The sequence below is a fragment of the Thunnus thynnus genome, chromosome 11 (assembly GCF_963924715.1).
Source record: "Thunnus thynnus chromosome 11, fThuThy2.1, whole genome shotgun sequence".
In the NCBI taxonomy this organism is placed as follows: domain Eukaryota; kingdom Metazoa; phylum Chordata; class Actinopteri; order Scombriformes; family Scombridae; genus Thunnus; species Thunnus thynnus.
The window spans coordinates 3,634,797-3,650,435 of record NC_089527.1 but is presented as its reverse complement, the minus strand read 5'-3'; the positions used below and the strand labels follow the sequence as shown (position 1 = coordinate 3,650,435).

At 41.8% G+C, this 15,639-nt stretch overlaps 3 protein-coding genes across 10 annotated transcripts in view; 1 reads left to right on the top strand and 2 right to left on the bottom strand.

The window, feature by feature from the left end:
* Positions 1-3,696, top strand: part of pknox1.1 (pbx/knotted 1 homeobox 1.1) — a 13,976-nt gene extending 10,280 nt beyond the window's left edge. For all 8 annotated transcript variants that reach the window (XM_067602826.1, XM_067602823.1, XM_067602822.1 and 5 more), the window contains 2 exons: positions 118-284; positions 1,721-3,696. In XM_067602826.1, the coding sequence (XP_067458927.1) occupies positions 118-284; positions 1,721-1,902 (349 nt within the window). In that variant the 3' untranslated portion in view covers positions 1,903-3,696. The remainder of the gene's footprint in view (positions 1-117; positions 285-1,720) is intronic.
* A 1,736-nt stretch (positions 3,697-5,432) lies between these two features.
* tmprss3a (transmembrane serine protease 3a) overlaps positions 5,433-15,639 on the bottom strand; it is a gene marked incomplete at its 5' end in the record, with an annotated part of 20,132 nt that continues 9,925 nt past the window's right edge. The window contains 8 exons of the mRNA XM_067602788.1: positions 5,433-5,861; positions 6,484-6,626; positions 7,003-7,098; positions 9,080-9,249; positions 11,007-11,172; positions 12,392-12,438; positions 13,503-13,622; positions 14,828-14,951. Of these exons, the coding sequence (XP_067458889.1) occupies positions 5,592-5,861; positions 6,484-6,626; positions 7,003-7,098; positions 9,080-9,249; positions 11,007-11,172; positions 12,392-12,438; positions 13,503-13,622; positions 14,828-14,951 (1,136 nt within the window). The remainder of the gene's footprint in view (positions 5,862-6,483; positions 6,627-7,002; positions 7,099-9,079; positions 9,250-11,006; positions 11,173-12,391; positions 12,439-13,502; positions 13,623-14,827; positions 14,952-15,639) is intronic.
* fgf9 (fibroblast growth factor 9) overlaps positions 13,790-15,639 on the bottom strand; it is a 21,084-nt gene continuing 19,234 nt past the window's right edge. The window contains exon 5 of the transcript XR_010930550.1: positions 13,790-14,084. The gene's annotated coding sequence lies outside the window, so the exon portion shown is untranslated. The remainder of the gene's footprint in view (positions 14,085-15,639) is intronic.

Below are 15,639 nucleotides of genomic sequence, written 5' to 3'. Positions count from 1 at the left end.
TAGCTCCACCTCCAGCAGCTACAACAGTAACATGCTGCTCTAACACTGATGCTTCACTATTAATAATCTAATGATGTGCTTGGTGCTCACCCAGCCCGTGTTGTCGTGTGTCTCCAGGTTTATAAACGCACGGAGGCGGATCCTGCAGCCCATGTTGGACGCCAGCTCCTCTGAGACACCCAAAACCAAAAAGAAGACTCCTCAGAACCGGCCTCTGCAGCGCTTCTGGCCCGACTCCATCGCATCAGGAGGAGGCACCCACCAGCAAGTCACCATGCCAGACGGTACGCAGCACGGTTCACACGTACATCTCGTAACCAGTCGGACTGGCTAATTATTGAACACATCAGAGAAATAACTAACCAAACACTCAGCAGATGATTTACTGATGAGAGCAGCTCTGAGTTCTCTGTCCTGTATTTCCTCGTCTGCATTTCTTTCTTTCATTCATTAACTCAAACATCAGAGTCAACAACAGTAAATACAAACAACCAACAAGATGATTCTGTGTTGTTGTTTCCTGACGTTTTATTTAATGCATCAGTTTTCATGATCTACCTGCTTCTTAAAGGATCAGTCTGGTGATTTTTCCTTCTACTCAGTGTTGTACGTGTATCAAAGCCTGATGTATCTGATTCCTCTGATTGTGTAGAAACGGCTCCAAAGACGAATGTGAGTTGTGAGTCGTGCAGAGGTGAACAAGCCAGTGAAGCTGTAAACAGAACAGAGTTCCTGCACATGCTCAGTGGCGTCTCACACAGATTAACTACTCTCTGGAGACTGCCAGCGTTATCGCTGTTATTGGTCTTTGGAGCCGTTTCTAAACAAACTAAAGCGACCAAACATGTGACCCAGTGCAGCGGTATATACATATATATATATAAGGCTTTAGATACAATACTAGTTAGTAGATCAGTTCATTGTTGGTTTGGATCCACAGTCTTTTAAGATGTGATGGAAAAGCACAACAGGGACTTTTACCACAAGAACTTTCCCCAGAGACCTTTTGAAGAACTCATTTCTTCTATCTTTGTTTCCATCAGAGGAACCGGAGTCTAAATGAAGCCCCAGGGAGACTGTTTTACCCTCAAAAAGTCCCTGCTTGGGGGGGCGGGGAGGCGGGGGCGGGGGGGTTGTTACTTTCCAAATGTACAGGAACTCTTGGGGCGGGGTTGCAGGGATGACTGTTGCTGATCGTTCAAACACACAAACAACACAACTGCTTCAACTCGTGAGACGCTTCATTCATTAGACGAGGAAGTGCTCCAGTATAGAACATCTCTCTTCATTTGTTAAGAGTGAAGTCAGGCTTCCCTTCTTGTTTAAAAAAAACAGATAAAAACAGATAGAGAGAGAGAGAGAGTAGCGGTGGTCGAGCGAGCTAGAGGGTGAATGGAGAGAGGGAGCGGCGGTAGAGAGAACAAAGCCGGTGAATAAGAGAAATAAAATGTTGTTTTCTGATTGTTTGTTTCACGTCGTTTTGTTCTAAAGCAGAAATAAAAAGCATCAAACGTTTCTGCTTTTCATTCATTCATCACATCAGCAGTAAACAACAACAACAACAACAGGACAGATCTGTGTTGTTGTTGTTTCCTCGTGTGATGATGCTGCGTCTCAACCGTCGCTGTCACGGGTCTAAATCTGCAGGATCAGATTGGTTGATTGAATCTTGAGTTTAGTTTTTTGAAACACTGACATCCTCTCCTCCTCCGACTCTCAGGTACGATGGTGACGATGAACATGGAGGGTCTGCAGAGTCTGACGTCAGACGGCGCCACGCTGGCGGTACAGCAGGTGATGCTGGGAGGCCACAGCGAAGACGAGTCGGGGGACAGCGTAGACGAAGACGACGACGCGGACATGGCCGGGCTGGGCCTGGACAACAGCGACTCATTGCAGTAGAGGAAACACTCCCTCACACGGCGATCTACACGCACACACACACAACAACAACACAAACAAGCGTAAAAATATCGAATCATAATGTACACACACACACACACACACACACATTAGGTTTACATAGAGCACAAAACGACAGGACATAACGGGAACGGTCCTGCACTCTTCCAACCCTCCCACCCTGCTGAAAACGGCGATTTATGCTGCGTGTGTGTGTACATCAGGAGTTTCATTTCAGAAACCGTTTTTTTAATTATTTAGTTGATGTAGGCGAGTGCACTTTTTTTGTATATTTAAGCTCAAAAAGATTAAATCAAAACAGAAGAAAAGAAAAGAGAGAAGAAAAAAAAAAAGAAGTGTTGAAAACACCTGAAGCAAGTTTATATGCTCCGTTAATAAATGTTGACTGATTATTTTGTTTTTTTTTTTGTTTTTTTTTGTCGCCCGTCCCCCCAGTTGAATTTCTCAGTTTGGATGCCAACACTTTAAAGTTGTATCTGTAAGGGTTTGTCTTCACTTTTTGCATGCTTGTGTTTTGAGTAGATGTGCGCACTCTTACGACTGACTCCGCGCGGCTCTCATCACCGGAGAGCCCCACAAGAGGAGAGATTTAAAACAAAAAAACAAAAAAAAAAAAAAAGGAGAGATGCTTATTTTTATATACAAACATATGGAATTAGTGTTTTTTTTTTTGTTTTGTTTCATTTTTGTGTTCTCCTGTTTTGTAAGGAATATTTATGTACAGATTCATAATTAAAAGCTAGCGACCCTGTTTTCCAGGGTTCTTTGAAGTTTTCTAAAAAACAGAAGAAAAAAAAAGGAATTGAATGCTGATGATGAAAAATTGCTATTTAAATTGGTTTTAAACGTAACAATACTAACAAGGCCTTACAATGTGTTCTTTTTTCTAAAGAATTCTTGCCAAGAAGCACAAAAACAAAGTCTGACTGACTGGTCAAAAAGACACTAAAGTGCAGAACGCTTCCTGTTTCTGCGAAGCATCGTTAACTATTTTACTTTGTACTGCAAAACATCCCAGTGAACTTCAGACCTATCTGACTGCAGTATTCACTTTTTTTTTTTTTTTCTTAAAATACAGCTTCCGTTTTCGCCCACATTGTGTATAACATACATTACGTCTTTTAATCATTTTTACAATAGTAGTGTAGGCGTCACTTTGTCAAAATGCACAATCCAGAACACTATGCTAATCACACAATCACAAGTTTGTCCCGAGACGGAGAGAAAAAAAACAAACACACGGCTGGAAGGAGACACGATGAACGCCATCAGCAACAACAAGACTTTTAGCACGCATTAAAACATTTTTATTTATGTACATGAACATGCTACTGCGATGTTGGGACGACTCCTTCATCGCCTGCCTGAAGCACTCGGACTTGCAGCAGCTCCCCGCCCCCTCCCTCACCCCCCCGCCCCCCCCGCCGCCACTACAGACACATGTAGTGAAAGATCTGGAAAATCTCTGTATCAATTTGTTTGATATCACTGCACAAATTGGGGTGCCTCTTGTTTTTTTTTTTTTGAATATCTGTAATATTGTACTGTACCACAGCTTGTCTGTTGATAGTTGCAGTAATCTGGTTTATATCCCCTCTTGTAAAGTTAAAGACTTGAAATGGTTAATTTCACACGACGTCGGGGGTGAAAACCTCGGCGGTCCTCGGCTCCTCACTCGCATCTGTCTTGCTTTTTATTGAAGCGTTGTTCACTTTTCTCTTGTCTGTTTTGCCTTAGAGCTTTCTATTTTGGAATAAACGATGCCTAACTCTCTCTGCTGTGCACCGTCTCGTCTCTTCTCTTCTTCTTCTCCTTCTTCTTCTTCTTCGCTCCGTCAGCTCGTCGTCGGTCAAATGTGGAAAACGAACAGAATCCGGTGTGAAGACACTTGCAGCTGGTTCAGTTGTCTGTGCTGAGATGAGATGAACTGTGAGCTTCTTCTTCTCTCTGAAACACGACAACAACACACAAAACATGATTTAGTGCTGATGAAACTCTGTCCAACCAAAAGTTTCAAAAAACACAAATATGCTAAATTATTACGCATAACACAACTAAAATATTTCTGTAAAAACATTGTGTTCCACTCAAGCAGTAACCTCCGGGGCTGTAAGATGAAGCCAAAAGCTGCAGTTCCTTGAACGACCACTTGAGGCTCCAAAAGCGAGTCAATCCCCATAGACCCCCATGTTAAAATGCCCAACTTTACAGCAGAAATAAACATGTTTACAGCCTGGTACAAACAACGGTTTTGGTCTCTGTAGCTAATTTCTCCTTTCATGACAACTGTACGGAGGTGAATTTTTTTATAACTCACCTGTTTAAATGTTATTAAGCTGTAAAGTTCTGCATAATGAAGGACATGGCTGCTTTGAGTGACAGGTCCGCCAGCCGTTAGGTGGCTTGTTTCAGCCATTCGGCCCGCCTCTGCCCATTTTTGATTGGCTGGGAGTTAGACAGAGTCACTACTGCCAAGATGGCGACGGCCGGAGCTTCAAAACCGCTCTTCAGAAACCAACGGGTGACGTCACGTTAACTACGTCCATATTTTTATACAGTCTATGATTGCACTTCAAGAAGAGTCGGGTTTGATTTCTGAGACTGAAAGTTTTGTGTAAATTATCAACAAATTATTTTTCATCAGTAAAGATGAAAGTCCTGCTGGTTGTCTGTCAGACTGTTAGAAACATGCAGTGACCTTCAGAGAACATCGACCTCCAGGAACTGGTTCATGCATTTAAAATCCTCTAAAGATTAATCATTAAATCCTGAAACATTTTCAGACTCGTTATGGACAGTTAAATAAAAAAAAGATCAAAATCGATGCAGCAGAACCAGAAATATCGTCTGTTTTGACACCTACATTACCCACAATGCAACTCAACTGCACAGAGTTGAGTGTTTTCAGCTAGTAGCGGCTAATGTAGCCTGGAGCCAGTGGTGGAAAGTAACTAAATACATTTACTGGAGTACTATACTTAAGTACAGTTTTGAGGTACTTGAGTATTTCCATGTGATGCTACTTTATACTTTCACTCCACTACATTTCAGTTGTACTGGAATACTTAAACTACATCAAGCTCATAATATTAATAGGATTTTTCATGCAGGACTTTTACTTGTAGAGTATTTTTCTATATTTTGTAGAGTATTAACTTGTAGTTTTCAGGCTGTACTGACGCTGACGTGGAGAATCACCTTTAGAGAGAAAGGATCAGTCTGAAGCTGAATGAAGCCGCTCTGCCAGCTGCTCTACTCAGATTCCAGAGAGGAGTAGATCCAGCTGTCCCGACATCACACGACGGGTCACCAACAGCTGCCACTACGCAGCGCTCCGTTAGTTAAGTTCAACAGAAGAGACGGTAAACTGATTAACTGCAGCTGTTCTTCAAACTCCACTTTAAATGTTTGTTTAGTTTTAAGATTTTAAATTCTTATTCCTCCGTCGTCGTCCAATAACTATTAAACAATGAGTCACAGCGCCATGAACACACACACACACACACACACACCGTCCTGCTGCCAGAAACACTCACTAGACCACCGAATGTGGATTCATCCGCTGCTGAAAGTAGTCCCCGACAAACACACAGTACACCTCAGCCTCCAGCTGTTTTATAGAATCACTGTTAGAAATGAGACTATGTGTGTTTTTAAAGGCGTCGTCTTCAGCAGGAACCAGTGTGATGAGTTAAAGCCTTGTGAGTCCAGCAGAGACCTGCAGACCATCTGGTGAATCCTCTCTGGATCTGAAGAGACCAGTTCAGTGCTGGTTTTAAACTGACCTCCATCTGTTGTCGGATCCAGCTGAGCGACCGTGTGATCCGAGTGTAAACGCCCGGCTTGTTCCTTATAGCGCAGCCGATCCCCCAGCTGGTCGCCCCAACCAGCTTCCATACAGACGAGTCCTCGCAGGCCAGAGGACCTCCGCTGTCCCCCTAAGGCAACACAGAGAGTCTTCATCACCCTGACAAAACCACCAAACCTCCAGACCTCCAGACCTCCAAACCGCCTCATCAACACAAGACTGGAACTCAGAACAGTTCTGTGAACTTTAAGATGTATTTTAAAGTCATTTTATTGCTGTGAGGTTTTTATGGTGGCTTTTTATTTTACAAGTTTCCTTTTAAATTTAACTGTTAATTCCTGTAAAACAGTGAACAGAAACAGTGTTTAATCAATTCATTCCAGTTAATTACTTTTTAAAAAGGCCTTTAGTCGTTACAGCTCAGCTGAACATGTAAATGTGTAAAATACGTCTTTATTAAAAGCCTTAAAACTTAAAAGACTTCAACAAGAAAGTTCCTGAGAAAAAGAACAACAACTGCTTTATGAAACGTTTTCTATTTGATTTGTAGCTGTAACAGTTTAAATTAAAGTCCAGACAGTGAATATAAGTATCAAGTCTCAGCTTTAATAGAAGTCGGTTTATATCAATATAGAAGAACCTTTTAACAAACACCTGGTGCTTAAATTGCAAGGATTCAAAAGAAACTGTGAATACGGTTCTTTATTAATAATTTGAAGTGTTATTTTTGATTTCTGTGCTGCGGTTCCTACCTGGCAGGAGTCGGTTCCTCCCTCCAGGTATCCGGCGCAGATCATCCAGGAGGAGATGAAGCCTTTATAAACCTCCGGCTGGTTGCAGGTCTTGGTGGAGAGAAGCGGCACCGTGGCGGAGCGAAGGACCACGCTGGTCTCTCCTGACGAACCCGGAGAGAAGCACAGAGACACGTAAAGCATCGCAGGTGTCAGAGAGGAAACTGAACTTATTCAGGCTGCAACTTAAGTTTCATCATCAGTTGAATCGATGAGTCGTTTGGTTTATAAACTGTTGGTGAAACATGTCGATCACTGTTTCCTAAAGTCAAAGATGATACTTAAAACAGAAAGAAAGCAGAAAATATTCACATTTATGAAGCTGAAACCAGAGAATTTAGCATTTTTCTTTAAAAAAATGAGTCAAAACAATAAATCAATGCTCTGACTGATGGCTGCAGCTGTAGAATTATGATATTAGACTCAGTTTTAAACGTATCTGTGACGGCTGATGTGATGAACTATAGATCAGCTGTTCACCTTCGTCCTCGGTCGCCCCCCATCCAGAGATCCAGCACATGGTTCCCTCCTGGAAGTCCTCGCCGTGGTTGGGCAGACAGATGGGCTCCACGAAGCCTGCAGAGGAAGATCACAGTCAAACTATCAGACACACAAACAGCTTCGGCTAAAAGACGTCAACGTGAGAACGATGAAGACATGAAGAGATGAAAGCCGAGACTCAGACGCCTGAAACACAGAACGACACCAGACAGAGAATAAAGGAAGATGAGAGAATATTTCATTTCACCTCAAAACAAGAAGTTATTGCAGCTGCAGAAGTGATTTTTGGACATAAAGCAGCATCCAACATGCTCACCCACCAAGTATACAGTAGAGGAAAGTAACTTTACTACATTTAAGTACATTTACTAAAGCAGCTTATAATTTTGAGTCACTTGTACATTTTCTGTTACTTTATACTGAACTGTTTATCTGACAGATCAGTAGGATTTTAACGGATCTTTTTGTTCTATCGGTACTTTTCCTTAAATCAAGTCAGACTTTGGGCCTCAGATAAAACTTGGAAAAAGGCGCCTTGATTCCTGGATGTCTATAAGATCATAATTATGTTATTTGATCCCACAGACAATCAACAATTAACCCAAAACAGCCTGATATCTGTTAACTTCAGGTTACATCAGATACATAAAAAGGTTTATCTGAAGGTATTTATTAGTTTCTGTCTCTGGGAGAAACAGTCAAATTCCTCAAAGCTCTTGTATCTCTGAACTGTCTCTTTAACTAAATCACACATTCAGGCTGTTCTACGACGTCTCATTTTGATAACTAATATGAGGAGGTGAATCCCCTGAAATCTTTGCCTTAAATAAATGTTTTAGTAGGTTTTCCACCTCTGATATTATACAGTATGTTAGTAGAAGTTTGTTGAGCTCCAAACCGTCTGTATAACTTATTAACTAACTGTTAACTGTTATAAACCAGATGCAGAGTTTTATCTACACTAAAACTCACTGAGTTCAACTTTCACCCAGTTTAGGTCGATATAACAGCAGTACGATACTGACTTAGTGTTTAGTTTTATTTCTTATTTTACACAAACTAAAGCTCGTTATGATCTGCTCTGTTTGAACTGATGTCACAGTTTATCACTAGTTGTTAATAACTTGTGTATCTTTTGAATGTCACATCGTTGTGTTGAAACATTGATGCAGTTTGTAGCTGAAGCTTGTTTTGTGTAACACTGGATCAGAATAACAGATCGATCTACGTTGTTATTGGTGCCATATCGACCCAAACTGGGTCAAACTTCAACCTGCTGACACGAGGAAACACAAGTTCTCCACAGAAATACAGAAAAACAAGACAAGAAGTAATCAATCAGTGAAAAGCAACTGTAAAGAGAGACAGGTCTGGAGTTCAGATGTAAAAATGCTCTGCTCTGTTTCTAGTCTCAGGTTTCTGATATTTTGTTCCAAAGTCAGTTTTAGTTTTAATTCTGGGAACCAGAACTAATCCTGAACCAGCTGTAGTGGTTCATACGATCAGAACGTCATAAGAAACATTTCTGATCAAACATGAAGCAACTGAACTTGGATATTATTTCATCTTCTCACAACAGCAGTTCACAGTCACAGCTGGATGAAAACAGACGTAGTGAATAAATGATGAAAACATCAGGAGACTGTAAATGATTAATAATTAAATTACACAGAAATGTCATATTTCGTTCATGTTTTCTACATGTGAGCCAGTAGTGAGCAGTGGACGAACACGAGGATTCACTACGTTGGTTCTTTTGCAGATTTTCTGTAAATTCTGTGAAAATGTGATTTACATTCAGATGGAAACCCGACTGATGTGAGCAGAGAGTCATGATACTGATTAACATTTTCAGACAGATGTTCCTGGAAGACATTCTTGGTGTTGTTCACGTGAAAAAGTGACAAATATTTGCATCAAAGACTGAAAAACAGGAAGATGAGAATGTTTACAGGTGGAGGTCGTGTGTGTCGCTGAAGGGCAGCAGAGCAACGAGTGAACAAGTCCATGAACATAAAACAGGATGTAGGTGAGGAAGGAAGATGAACACTGGTACCATTAAAGACGAGTGAGTTGGTGAGTTTCATCAGTGCGATGTCATAGTCCAGTCCTTTGGGCCGGTAGCGAGCGTGATAAATGATCTGCTGCACGGCCAGAGACTGAGCTCCGTGGACCGGCTGCTCCGTCTGCCCCACATGCACCGTCCACATGGAGGGCTCCGCAAACCTGGACACCACAAAGAGTTTTATTTATATTATATATTTGTTTTACATGTCAAGTCTTTATCTGAACTAAAGCTGTGAAATAAACGTAGTAGAGTGGAAGTATAAAGTAAATGTTCTCAGTTCCAGCAGTTTGTTTACTGGGCAGAAATCTGACTCCAGCTGTTACAACTTTAACTACGTGTGATGGAGCGTTTTTCTACGTAGCAGCAGCAGGAGTTACATCTGACACCATCACAGTCATTTAAACCTGCACAGGGAGGCAGGAGGAGGCGCAGGAGGAGGCGCAGGAGGAGGCGCTGCCAGTAAACAGTCCTGCTCAGTTTAATTCTTCATGTCGGTAAAGTTTCTGAATTTTATCAGACGAGTCAGAATGATCTTAAAAGCTGTGATGTGTTATATACATGTGTTATATCACTATTATACGACTATACATATATCATACAGATAATGTTACAGTTTACACCGTAACTTCTCTCTCAAACCCCCGTAAATATCCCTCCGTCATGTCTCTCAGCTCGTGTTTCATGGTGAGACGTCATGTGATCGCTGCAAACTAATAACGTTCCTCTAATGTTTGGTCAGGTGTCTGTCATGGAGGAGATAAAGTATCTCAACTGACTTCCTGCTTTAATAAAGAAAGATTAAAGTGCTCAACAGGACATTAAGTTGTTAAAGTTAACGTCAACATGACAGCATTTCATTCTGTTTACACATAAACACAGTAAATATAGTCAAATATTAAATAAATATTCTGTCATTTTGCATTTACTTTTCTTACTTTACACTGTTATTGCTGCATTTACTTAAAGATCTGGTTTTATGGCCTTTTATTTTTATAAGTATGAGTCTATTTTAAACACATCTGTAACATTTTATTCACTAAAAGTTGTTTAGTTTTCTCTAAATCCATCTTTCCTCACAGCCCAGACTCCTCTCTGTCCTCCTGCAGACTGTTTCTGAGGCTATTTACATAAAATCTGCATTATTAATGAGCACTTACTCTGATTGGCTGGAGGTGTGTCCCCCACCTTTCCCCCTCAGCCAATCAGAATAGGCCCTAATGAAAGCAGCAGCATGTTTACCTGCAGTAATGTCTGCAGCTGGAGATGTTAGACAGTATAAAGCGTCTATGAAGCAGAGCCTGATTCTTCTGCTGCTCAGCTGAGACTCAACAGGAAGTTTCTGAACAGTGAGACAGCCAAACGTAGCCGGAGGTTGTTAGCTTAGCTTGAGCACAGATATATTATATTCCTTTAGTTCAGTAATAGAAAGAAACCATGTTTTAAAACTTCATCCAATAAGTTTAAAATCCTGCAGCGTCTCGTTCAGCAGACAGTCGACTGTAAAACCACTGGCTGATAACGGAGGGAAGATTGTCTCCAAAAATGAATTTCAGACTTCCTGATATAAATTTCCATCCTCTGGAAGGCTGTAAAGACTTTTTTGTGATGCAAACTGCGACTACAGAAGTTACGTAAACACTTGACGGCGACGGGCTCATGATGAAGCTTCCTGCAGATTTGATTTGACTTCCTGGTGTGACGTAATAACGAGTACCACCTCAACAACACTCACTCTGCAGCTGCAAATTACAAAATTACAAATGACTTAAAAAGACAGAGGAGATAGAAATGAGTAATTTTGCATCACAGGAGGCCCCAACATCACTCTGATCATCCCAAACATCAGCTCTTTAACCAGCTGCCTTCTTACACACCTGCCTGTAAACATCAACAACATCTCACATGTGCGACTCACCCGTACACGCAGTGCGCCGCGGTGAGGATCCAGCGTGACGTTATGATGGAGCCTCCACACAGGTGTTCGCTGCGGAAGTGGAGGCTGACCTGCCAGGGGAACTGACCCGGTCTGGAGATGTTTCCTCCGACGATACGAGTCCTGTACTGAGGTCTGGAGCCGCACGCTGGGGACAGACGTGTGCAGGGTCAGAGGTCAAGACTTTAGTAAACATCCTGACATCAAACAGCTGCTGAGAGTCACTTTGCCTCAGAGAGCAGCTTCATGTTTTACAATTAAACTATACAACAGTGATACATTTAATTACAATATTCTCCAGTTGTCTTTCACTGACAGATTTCTCTTTTGCCGTCATTCTTTCAGTTTGGCTGCTGAGTTTTCCTGCTGTCAGGTGTTACAGAGCTGCGTCCTGATTGGTCAGTTACTTTTGGAGGGAAAAGTCGGTCGGTGGTCTCTAAGTGCAACAAGTGGTACGAAACTTAAAAATTCAGCAGTGAAACTGAAAAACGTGTGAGCAGAAGAGAAAATCCTGAAGCAGAGATAAACATCAGACACACATGCATGATGCACAAACACACAGCAGTGAAAACACACTCAGGATAAAAGCTGGATTAAAGCTGATTTATGGTCACTCGACACTTTTGATAAGTGTCACTCGACAGAAATTAAAGAGTCCGTGACATTTTCAATTCATGCTTCAGCGAAAGGTTTCGGTCGTCTCCATGGTAACCAGACACAATCCTCCAGCTGGCTTGTTTAGTTATATTATATCATCCTGACCAGGACTAATTAAACAAGGACGTTACAAGTTATCTAAAGTTACAGACCAGAATATCAATAAGGAAGTTCAGTGAAAACTACAATCTCCATGGCAACGTTAGAAACACGACTCAATCACACTGTGCAACAAACTATGATGCTGTCTGCAAAATAACTAAATCCTCCAGCTGCACGACGGTAAAGGAAAATGTTGAGCGACCGGCTGTTAATCAGCCTTTACTGGTACTAACAACACACCTACACACACCTACACACACACACCTACACACACCTACACACACCTACACACACCTACACACACCTACACACACACACACCTACACACACCTACACACACACACACCTACACACACCTACACACCTACACACACACACACACACACACCTACACACACCTATACACACCTATACACACACACACACACCTACACACACACCTACACACACCTACACACACCTACACACATACACCTACACACACTCCAACAACACACACGTTAACATGCTGATGCAGGAATAAATGCACCTGAATCTTAAATCCTCATGAGAAAAATAAGAAAACAGCACAACTGGAACAAAGATGAGTCTGCAGTTTGTTTTCTCACCCAAACATTTCAGAGTCGTCACCTTCCCTGAGCTGCACTGACTCTTACTGAGGCGACGCAGGAAGTGGAGAACAAATCACAGAAGAACCAAACAAACAGCAACAAAGTCAATAAAGATATTTGTTTCTTTAAAGGACGGTTTCACTATTTCTACAGAACATCAGTCAGGTGTCTGTAATCATTCCTTCTGTTCATACTGGATATTAAAAGATCCTTCAAATGTGCTTTCAGTGTAAGTGATGGAGGCCAAAATCCACAGTGTGTCCACACAGTCATTTAAAAGTCTGTGTGAAGCTTCTATTCAGCTTCAGCAGTCTGAGTTAGTCATATCAAGTGGATATCTGACACATTTACAGTCTTTTTAGCACCAAATTCCCTCTTTGTGTTTCCTCGGACAGTGTTTCCCTGTTGAGCTGCAGGTGGAAGTATAGTAACAAAAAGAGGAACTTTGGCACTAAAAAGACTGTAACGTTGAAAGATATCTACTTGATTTGACTCATTTGGACGCTGAAGCTTCATATTAGCTTCAGATAAACTTTTAAATACATTTTTTTGTCCTCCATCACTTCCATTGTAAGGTCATTATGAAGGGATCTTCTAATGGTCAGTATGAACAGGAGGAATGATTACAGCAAGAAAAACAGCTTTAATGTTCATTTGGGCTCCTGACTGTTGGTTTAAGAGACTAGAAACACTGTGAAACCGTCATTTGAGTCTCCTTATTTAGCATTTATAAGCAGTATATAAACATACATTATATTTATGCAAAATGTCACTTGGAGTAATACACCAGAAACTAATATATACTGGTTTCTGTTAATAAACACTGAGTGAGCACTGGTCCTCTGCTGGTTTCATGTCCACTCTATTGTCTTGTATTGTATTGTCTTTTTCTTGTTTTATTGATCAATGTGATTTGAAATTATTGTTTGTTTTATTGTTGCTGTTGTTGTGTGAGACTAGCAACCAGTTTGTGGAAACTATGAGATAAATAATGTGCTTCATTCATAACTTTTTACTCAAAACAAAAACAAAACTAGATCCATAAAGAAGCAGCTGTTAGTTACTTTACATACGTCTTCATTCATTCAGACGGCGATGTGCTTCGTACCTGAAGCTTGTGGCGTTCTGGAGCTTAATGATCTGTGATTGGCTCAGGTTGATGGACACCAGGTTGTACTGCAGGTCCTGCTCAATGGAGGTCTGAGTGACGAAGAACGACTCCACGTACCTGACGAAGACAAAAAATAACGTTCAGCTCGTCAAACTTTCACCTGATAATGAGCCTCATGCAAGAAGCACAAACAGATTTACTCTTAAGAGGCACAAACCAGTGACTTAAAGGGGACATATTTATATTCTGGAGCTCTACTGGAATATATTTGCATGATTTCCAGTTAAAAACTCCTTATTTATCTTCTACTGGTCCTTTATGCAGCCCCTCAGTTCAGCCTCTGTCTGAAACAGGCTGTTTTAGCTCCTGTCTCTTAAGACCCGACTCCTGATGAGCCCACTCTGTTCTGATTGGTCAGCTTTCAGGAAGCTTCCTCCGGCTCGGGAGGCTACGTAAACAAACTATAGTTGCAGGATTACACGACTTTCTCCTTCATTACAGGAAATGTCAACCTGAAATCAGATCTGAAATATGAGAGTGGACAACGTGAACAACACATGGAAACACCTTAGCAACCACCTTAGCAACCGAGGCTACGTAAACAAACTATAGTAGCATTTGTATACTACAAATGTCAACTTCTCAAATCCATCCGTACATGTTGGAGCTGAATCACATCTGAAATATGAAAGTGGACGACACATGGAAACACCTTAGCAACCACCTTAGCAACCAAGACTACGGAACGGCCGTGTGGGCATGTGCAAACAATCTGTTGTCGTCACGAGGAGGAAGTAGAGGTGACGCTGCAAACGAAGTGTTCAGAGCAGTTTGAAGCCCTGATTTTTGTCTTGCAGGCAGCATTTTTACATACATTCACCTCAAGTTTTGAAATTTTGATCATGAAATGTACAAGTTCAGAGCTGACAGGTGCACTTTATTCACAGGAGAAACACTTGTTTGTTTTCGAATTATAAAGTCTTGATCTGAATGACCGTGGAGTTTAAATATGATACAGAAACTGACTAATGAGACTGACTTCATGCTCTGACCTGTCAGTGGGGCAAAAATATAAAGGACAAATGAAAATGTCCTGTTGATGATGTGAGATGAAGAGTCAGAGGAAGACCAATGAATCATCTTATAACCATGAAGATTTGTGCCAAATTTCATGACAATCCATCCAACAGATGTCCAGACAGAAGCGTTGGACCACATCAGACCGGTGGACTGACTGTTCACAGCTGTTATAAACTGCTGCACAGCGCAGGAGACTCGACGTCAAGACAACAGGCTGACAGAATGGAAACAAAGGCAGAGACCTGGAGTATCCCAGCTGCTTGCAGGCAGAGACGCCCAGCCAGTTGTTCCAGTCCTCCGCGCAGACCGTCCTCCAGACTCCCCCCCTCTGGACCTGCAGGACCGAGCTGCTCCCGCTCAGACGCACTGACACACACACACACAGACACACACACACACACACACACACACAGACACACACAGACACACACAGACACACACACAGACACACAGACACACAGACACACAGACACACACACACACAGACACACACACACACACACACACACAGACACACACACACACACACACACACACACAGACACACACAGACACACAGACACACAGACACACAGACACACACACACACACACAGACACACACACGCACACACACACACACACACACACACACACACACACACACAGACACACACAGACACACACACAGACACACAGACACACACACACACACACACACACACACACACACACACACACACACACACACACACACAGACACACACACACACACAGACACACACACAGACACACACACACACAGACACACACAGACACACACACACACAGACACAGACACAGACACACGCACACACAGACACAGACACACAGACACACAGACAGACATGTTAAAGGATCAATCTCATGTTTGGATCCAAACCAACGATGAACTGATCGACTAACAAGTATCGTGTGTGTATCAAAGCCTGATGTATCTTATTCCTGGTTAGTTTGTTTAGAAACTAACTTCTTGTTTGAGAAATTTACTACATTAAATATTTCTCAAAGACCAGAACAAGAGTCAGGAAGAGTGA